A 9,149-nucleotide genomic window follows, 5' to 3' on the forward strand; every position below is an offset into this window, starting at 1 on the left:
TAGCAAAAGACTGGGGAAAAAAATGCAACTACACATCAAAAGGGGATGCGTTGCGTAAACTCTGGTATGTGCACACAACAGAGGACTACGCAGCTGTGAATGGGGTATACACCATTATAATTTGCTGTTTTAAAACAAAAAAAAATAAAAAATGGAAGTTTTGGGTTAAGTCACTTATAGAGAGAAGGGGGGAGATAGCAAGATTAAAGGAACAGGGATAAAAGCTGTACTTGTCTAAATGCACCTCACTTCGTAAATTTGACTTTGAAACCCTATAAACGTTTTAGTTTTACACCATAATAAAACAAAGTTCTTAAAGTTAAAAAGCAACAGCAAAACAGAACAAACAAACCTAACTGGGTACTGAGCTGGTGACCTAACCATAATTATCAGGAATCATTTCAGTGAAATTAAAACGCACTGGGGCACCTCGGCGGCTCGGTCGGTTAAGCGTCAGACTTCGGCTCAGGGCATGATCTTGTGGTTCGTGAGTTCGAGCCCCACATCGAGCTCTGTGAGGACAACTCAGAGCCTGGAGCCTGCTTCAGATTCCGCGTCTCCCTCTCTCTCTGCCCCTTCCCCGCTCACACTCTGTGTCTCTCTCGGTCTCAAAAATAAACAAACATTAAAATTTTTTTTTTTAAAAACAATAATTTGGGGCACCTGGGTGGCTCAGTCGGTTAGTTAAGCATCCGACTTTGGCTCAGGTCATAATCTCAAGGTTCACGGGCTTGAGCCCCACGTGGGGCTCTATACTGATGGCTCAGAGCCTGGAGCCTGCCTCAGATATTGTGTCTCCTTCTCTCTCTGCTCCTCCCCTACTCGCACTCTGTCTCTCAAAAATAAATGTTAAAAAAAAATAATAACAACTTGACCATACATTCCTAATGCGATATATAAAACAAAAGAACTACAAAGATATCTGAAACCATTTCAAAACTCAAATTGTTAATAATGTTATTATTGATCAGAAACTATTACATGGATGTATATCCTTATGGTAGGATAAAGTAAGAAAATAATTATGCTAACATCCTTATGAATCAAGATTCTCAATATAAGTAAAAGATAAATACAGAATCAAAGAAGTTAAATAAAAACCTTATAATCCTTCATTTGCATTGGAAATACCAGTTTGGATTCATGTTGTATTTTATCTTTAAAAATGTATGCATATTTTCTAGCCTTGTTTTAAGAGAATGAAAATTCGAGCCACAGACTGGGAGACAATATTTGCTAAGCACATATCCAACAATGGACTTGTATCCAGAATGTTTAAAGAACTCTCAAAACTCAGGACACCTGGGTGGCCCAGTCGGCTGCGCATCGAACTCTTGATTTCAGCTCAGGTCATGACCTCCAGGTTGGAAGGTTCGAGCCCCACGTTGGGCTTTGCGTTGACAGTACAGAGCCTGCTTGGGATCCTGTCTCTCTCTCTGCCCCGCCTTTACTCAAGCTCTCCCTCTCTCTCTCTCTCAAAATAAACTTTAAATAAATAAGTCTTAGGCTAGGTTTTTATTCCTATCACTTTGCCATATGGTTTCAGTAACTTATTTAACACTGTCAATGTGTTTTCATGGTGTAAACAGCATTAATTAAAATGAATTTACAACCTTTATTTAAAGTAAATCAACTGAGCCTACTTTTTAAAAAAGTAAACCCCATCTCAGATTAAAACCGTTATTGAACAGAAATGTATTATGCTGCCTTATGAAATTTTTTAATGTATAAAAAGGAAGGAAACGTAAATAAGCTAAGCTTGATCGCGTATTTGCTTTTCAAGAAAAACTGGTCATTTTTAGTTTTAAATAGGAAGGAAAACGACTTTTGCTCATCCCATGTACCACATATCATACCTTACTAGGGCCCTCTACAGTAGAAACTATAAGAGAATTTTTAGGTCTACTTGGATAAGGGAAACAGGGAAAGAATCAAGTAGGAAATTTTACAGTAAAGAAAAAGCCCCTAAAGTTTCCTCTACGATGCTCCCCACCTTCCATTACAGTTGGCATCCTTTGCAGGAAAGGGAAAACCACACAGAGCAGGTAAGTGGGCTGAAATCAACAAATCCACAGAAACTGACTAGCCTTTACAGAGAAGAGACCATTATTACTGGATCATTTCATCAACAATTCATGGATCATGCTATCATACCATGGGCTGTACAAATCACTTGTACACAGGAGTCCCCCCAGGGCTGAAAAGGTAAAAAGATTCAAATCTGGGATGATCACAATGTCTTTGAACTAGATAAAGGTGATCGTCGCAAAACATTTGGTGAAGGCATCAAATGCCACTGAATGGTAGGTACACTTTAAAATTGTCAGTGGTTAATTTTATATGAATTTTACAGCAATTAAAAAAAATCTAACTAGGATCTGTTGAGGCTTCCTAAAGGGTAAGACACTAGATCTGGCCTGGAAGGAAACTGAACATCTGAATTTAAAATAGAGACAAGAGGGGCGCCTGGGTGGTTCAGTCAGTTAAGTGTCCAGTTTCAGCTCAGGTCATGATCTCATGGTTCAGGAGTTCAAGCCCCACGTCAGGCTCTGTGCTGACGGCTCGGAGCTTGGAGCCTGCTTCGGATTCTGTCTCCCTCTCTTTCTGTCCCTCCCCCACTCACACTCTGTCTCAAAAATAAACAAACATTAAAATAAAAAAAATTAAAAAATAAAAAAAACAAAAAACAGAGACAAAAGAGGCACCTGAGTGGCTCCGCTGGTTGAGTGCCCGGCTTCCGCTCAGGTCATGATCCCACCGTTCATTAGTTTAAGCCCCACATCAGGCTCCCTGCTGTCAGCACAGAGCTCACTTTGGATCTTCTGTCCCCCCTCACTACCCCTCCCCCTGCTTGTGCTCTCTCAAAAATAAACATTTGAAAAATTAAAATAAAATAGAGGCAAGAACTGTGGAGACCGCTCTAATGAGAGAGTATTTCCCACTCTTTAACCACGATAACAAACAGGTTTTAGTGCAACCCAGTTCACACGCACACGTGTTACAGAAGCAAAAGTTCATGAAACAGTACTGAACTGTTCCCATGCATCATGCACTACTCATGATTTTTTATTCTTTTCTAGTCCATTTTGTTTTGTTTTGTTTTGTTTTGTTTTTTTTAATGCTGGTCACGATTCATTAAATTGGTCTTATAACGTGACTGGCAAACTCCAATGGGCTTGGCGTCAGGTTGAGGGGTTTGCACCTGATGTAGTTTATTTTAAGGCAATCGAATTGACCACGAAGACCATAACCAGGAAATCTGTAAGCAGAACTTTGGATCGGGAAAACCCTCCACCTTGTGAATAAAGTGATTGTTTTACTATTATCTTTGTCATTGAGCTAAATTTAAATGGATTTATCTAACATCACATGATGAAGTCAATATGTATACTAGGTATTATGCCTAGTGTGCCCTTCAGCTGTTTTTTTACGTGGCTAGTAAATTTCCCCAAGGTGATTTCCTTATAGATTAGTAAATAGGCGTATATTAGTCTAGGTAAAAATAAATTTCAAGATATTGCCCACACCCTTTTGTAAGAGAGGCAGGGAGATTCTGAATTTGTTTCATTCTACTGCTGTGAATTCCAATAATTTTGTTTTTCTTCTTAAGGAAACAGTTGCTTCACCATCAATTAGAAATGGACTATTTACAACAAACCCTCCCAAGATGCTAGCAAGATAGCTTCATACAAAAAACACAAAGTGTACTCATTATTCATTAGGGGCATTCAGGATCAGCTATACAAACATCTGTCCAAAATTCCGTGGAAAAGATTTTCAGCTCTGGCTGGAAATGTCCTTTTTAAGACCCTATTATTTTGAACAATATACCGGGAATTCTCTTAGCTCAGAATAAACCCAGCCTGTAAATTGTTGGAAAAATATACCGTGGGTCTGGAATTTAGCTGCGACCTTTCCCTAAGGTTTTCAATTAGTTCACATCCGAACAATTTCAATGTCATCAATGTGTACAAATGCATATATTTTAGAAATACTTCTCGTATCAATTGCTCACGACTGACTACCAGCAGCTAATTAAGGGGAGAAACAAATTCCTTTTTTAATTTCTAAGAAAAGCAGGAAAAGTTAGCTTGTGTTAGAATTTTAAACCCAAACAACCAGTAATTATGCTATCTCCAGGAGGCCAAGGTTTTTCTCTTGACAATTGAATTCAGCACGCAAGACTCTGTAATAGGCAAGAGGTGGGGACTGATTAAAAACGGGGGGGGGGGGGGGGGGGAGGATTTGGCTCTACTGACTTTTTGACCATTCTAGGCACCACACAATGTCTGATCTTTTAACTAAGTACAACTTTTTAAAATAACCACTTTTTGACAACACAATCCGTACCGAGGTTACTGTAACAATTTTTTTTTTTTAAATGCAGCCATCTGATTTGGACACAGACAAGGACGCCCAATATACAAATAGTGATTTGTTAAATGACAGCCCGAGGTACCTAGTAAGTATACGGTCATTCCCTAAAACGCACGCGCACCCGCGCGCGCCCGCACGCACGCACACGCTCCTACGGGTCTGAGGCATCAAGTAAATACTTTTTTTCAAATACACTCACGCATCTAGAAGCGGATCCACGTGTATTTGGATCCCTATGACAAAGAAGTAGAGAAACTGTGTTAAAAAGACAAGACAGGAGGCCCTAAATGGAGCCGATGATGCTAAGCCCCAGGTCACGAACTGAAACTTAACTTACAGTTTGGGCTATCCCAGAAAGAGAATCTTAAACCAGCCAATCATGAATCTCCCGATCCGCACTAGTTAGGTAATCTGCCACCCCATAAAAAGAAAATAACTTAATGGTAACCAATTCAATTTTTGCCTAGTATAACGTTCCCCTTCTGCCTATGAAACGTCTTGGTTTTGCCGGGACAGCTCTTCGGAGCTCTTTTCTGTCTGCTCAACTGGATGCTGTCCATTCATGAATCGCTGAATAAAGCCAGTAAGATCTTACAACTTAACTCAATTGAATTGTATCCTTTAACAAATGGTTCTGGGTCAACTGAATATCCATATGGGAAAAAATACAACCTGACCCCCTACTTCTTTTCTCTCTCTCTCTCACACACACACACGGACACATTTTTACTAGTTAGATTAGAAATCTAAATGTCGGGGCGCCTGGGTGGCGCAGTCGGTTAAGCGTCCGACTTCAGCCAGGTCACGATCTCGCGGTCCGTGAGTTCGAGCCCCGCGTCGGGCTCTGGGCTGATGGCTCGGAGCCTGGAGCCTGTTTCCGATTCTGTGTCTCCCTCTCTCTCTGCCCCTCCCCCGTTCATGCTCTGTCTCTCTCTGTCCCCCCAAAAATAAATAAACGTTGAAAAAAAAAAAAAGAAATCTAAATGTCAAAGGTAAGGGGCACCTGGGTGGCTCAGTCGATTAAGTGTCCAACTCTCAGTTTCAGCTCAGGTCACGATCTCCCGGTTTTGAGAGTTCGAGCCCCGTGTCGGGCTCTGCACTGACAGTGCGGAGCCTCCTTGGGATTCTCTCTCTCCCCGACCCTCCTCTGCTCGCGCTGTTTGTGTCTCTCTCAAAAATAAATGGACAAACACAAAACTAAATAAATGTGAAAGGTAAAAACAAAATTTCCAACAGATAACACAGAAAAATACCATGAACTTGGCATAAGGAGCAATTTCTTCAAGAGGAAACAAAACCACTAATCTAAAGGAAAAATTACTCATCGAACACACCACTAAGTAACTGAAAACGCCAACCACAGACAAGAAGAGGTTTGCAACACAGATGTCTGAAAAGAGTCCTACCCAAAACCTATAGGAGTAAAAAAAAAAGGGGGGAGGAGGGAGGGGAGAGGCAACCTAGTAGAAAATTAGACAAGACATACACAGACACTACACAAAAGAGAAATGACAGATAAATGTGTAAATTCATGCTCAAGTTCCTTAGGAATCAGGTTGGGTGCAGACGGATACTACAGTTTCACTACACTCGCCGATCAAAACAAGTAAAACGTGAAAGACCAACAATATCGAGTGTTAGAATGTGGAGAGACAGGAACATAAAACGCCAGTGGATATTTAAAACGGCAGACGTATAAAAACCATATGATCTAGCGATGGTACCAACAGACGTGAACAACCTCTTCTTAATAACCCCAAACATACCAAATCTCTTCTCAAGACTAAAGGGAGTATATAAATGTCATACTCACACAATGGAATACTAAAGAGCAATGAAAATGTGCAAACGACCTCCACAGACAGCCGCATAAACAAATCTCACAAACAATACTGAGCTTCAAAAAACTCAAGTCACAAAAGGACACCAGACATTTATGAAAAGCAAACAAAACTTAACTATAGTCACGGGCAGCCAGGATGGTTAACTCTGGACAGTAGGAAAGGGGGAATGACCAGAAAGGGGGATACGTCGGGTTGCCACGTACAACAGAAGATGTTCAGGGGCGCCTGGGTGGCTCAGTCGGTTCAGCATCCGACTCTCCATTTCGGCTCAGGTTATGATCTCGCGGTTCAGGAGTTCGAGCCCTGCATCGGGCTCTGCGCTGACAGTGTAGAGCCTGCTTGGGATTCTCTTGCGCTCTCTCTGCTCCCCTCCTGCTCATGCATGCACCTGCTCGTGTGTGTGTGCGTGCGCTCTCTCTAACTTAAAAATACACATATATAAGATGTTCAGTTAAATTTGAATTTGACACAAACAAAAATAATCTTTTAGTATAAGCAGGTCCCATGCAGTATTGGGGACATATATTTGAATTTGCTAAATCCAGCAACGCCCGGTGAGGGAGAGGCTTTTGGAATACTAGTAATATTTTGTTTGTTGAGGTTCGTTTTGTGATCATCCCATTACTTACAATTTTTATCAAAATTACTCTGACACAGCCTGCTTCTTTACTTCTAGAATTTTTTTTTTTTCATGCCCTGCCTCTCTGGGGTCTGTCTTACCTGTGTGGCTGGCTTCCTCTCAGCAAAGGGCAATGCTAGGCTGGAAGGCCAGCCCCTACCCCCTCAGCCAAAAAAAAAAAAATGCACAAACCAGTGCAAGCTGGTCCGGCCAACTGACCCGTGGAGATCAGAATCCGGTGGCCCGAAGCTCCAAAGAAAACTGGGACTTGAAGGGCCAACAACTTGGAAACAGACACTTCCGAATCCATAAAGTCAAATGGGTTTATCTCGCTTTGAAATGAACGCCTCCCAATTCTAAACAAAGAGAAAAACTCCTCCAAGCTTGGATGCTTCCCGCTATAAAGTTTAGGATCAAATTTCACAGGCCGGTGGAATAAACCGTTTCCTACTTGTCCCCGGCAGCCTCAGAGCGCCAGGTTTCTTCGCTTTAGTAACAGTAACTGTGTTTTCTTTCACACAGGGTATATTAAAGTCAGCGCCTAGGCACCTAGGCTGTGAAGCCAGGCTGCCTGGAAGAAACCCAATTTCACACTGAAACTGGGTAGCTCCGGCCTGTGAGTGAGTGACTCATCGCTCTGTGCCTCGGTTTCTTCAACTGTAAAATGGGAATAAAGATAATAGCTACGCATCAAATGGCGCGTCGGGTGACTAAAGGGCACCTGGCACTCCTTAAATGCGTAACGATGATTGTTATCACCGTCACTACCACTGGCTACCTTGGCGGGTCCTGCCAAATAAAGACTCTCCTTATGTATCTAATGTAGTTAAAGCATCCAGATGCCAGTGGAGAGACGGGGAGGAGGACGCAGAGAGTAAGGGTTTCACCAGCCTACAAAGTTTGGTGCCAGTTGTGCCCAATCCACAGGTCGAACAGCAGCGGGAGGGCTGAGTAGGGTCCGGGGAGGTGACCACACCTGGGCCCCAGATTCTGGCCAGGACCTCTGACCTCGGGCGCCCTCACTACTCACATTGCGGTTGAAGCTGTTGCCAGGCAGCAGCGGCAGGGCCATGGCTCTCGGCATCCGAGGGTTAAGGGGCCGAGAAGACGGGGTCCTGCAGGTAGCGGCAGCGTTGTTTAAACCCCCCTTCGTTACCTAGAAACGGGAGGCGGCGTCACGGAAGGAGGAGGAGCTGCAGCAGGCGGGAGCCCTGCGGGAGCGGTAGGGGCGGGGCCGGGCGGAATGGGGCGGGGCCGGGGCGGGGCCGGGCTGGAAGCTTCGCGCGCGCTCCTCCTCCCCCGCCCACCCTCACCCACCCAGCTGAGAGCAGGTCCCCGAGGCTTTGCTCTTCACACGTGCTGTGCGCACAAAGACTGAGACCCACACCGCCCAACCCCCCCCCCGCCCACCCCCCCCACCCCCCGCCTGCTGCTTTCTCGTTTAAGCCCTTAATAGAGCTCACGCTCCTCCGACTCTAACCCCATTGTGTTGCCATTTGCTTATTCAATTTAGTTCAAGCACAAGAAGACTGCAGAAAACAATGGGACATCCGTGTGCTCACGGAAATGCAACACCACTTAATGTTACACTGACATCAGCTTTTGTTTTGCAGTTAAAACGCTCGAGAAGAATCCAAAACCACACCCTCCACCCCCACCCCATGAAAACCCATTCAGGGGTAACCACCATTCTCAGTCCTTCCCTCTTGTCCTTCCCTCATTTGTATACTTGATTTAAATATCTGTAAGGTGCTCGTTCCCCGGTCTAATCAGGGTCCCCAGAGACAGGGGTAGGTGGCACAAAACGCAGCCCCTGTCATTCCGTCATGCACCCAAGATTGCCCAGGCCAGGGGCCTCTTGGAATCCTCTCCCCTTAAGTACAGCCAGCCCCTCCCTGAGTCCTACTGGTTGGACACGTTGTTATCTCTCAGTCACCACCTCCTTTGGCTCAGTTGAGGCCCCATTATTTCCTGCTTGGTTTTCTTTAAAACAACCACCACCAAAAACACCAACTAACTGATCTTGCCTCTAGAGCCATCCTCTTCATAACTGGTGATGCACCTGTTACTCTTCTGCCACAGTATTCTAGCCTTCCCACAGCCTTCAGAAGGCAGTGAAACTCCTTAGCCCCATCAGAGCCTATGTCCGGGGGGTGCCTAGCAATACCCCTCATCCCTTTCTTTGCCCCCCCCCCCCCACTCTAGCTCTGAGAAGCCACTGGCAGTTTCCAAACCAGGCTCTGCGGTTTCTCCCCTGTGGATTTTGTAAATGTCATTATCTGTGAGAAACACCCTTCCTTCCTCTTTTT

General features: G+C 44.1%; 1 protein-coding gene across 1 annotated transcript in view; it reads right to left on the minus strand.

Moving 5' to 3' along the window:
- The window catches only part of EFHC2 (EF-hand domain containing 2), a 204,845-nt gene extending 196,842 nt beyond the window's left edge, over window positions 1-8,003 (minus strand). Inside the window, exon 1 of the mRNA XM_045471272.1 lies at window positions 7,871-8,003. Coding sequence (XP_045327228.1) covers window positions 7,871-7,924 — 54 coding nt within the window. The 5' untranslated portion in view covers window positions 7,925-8,003. The remainder of the gene's footprint in view (window positions 1-7,870) is intronic.
- Between the last annotated feature and the right edge of the window lie 1,146 nt (window positions 8,004-9,149).

The sequence above is a fragment of the Leopardus geoffroyi genome, chromosome X (assembly GCF_018350155.1).
Source record: "Leopardus geoffroyi isolate Oge1 chromosome X, O.geoffroyi_Oge1_pat1.0, whole genome shotgun sequence".
NCBI lineage: Eukaryota > Metazoa > Chordata > Mammalia > Carnivora > Felidae > Leopardus > Leopardus geoffroyi.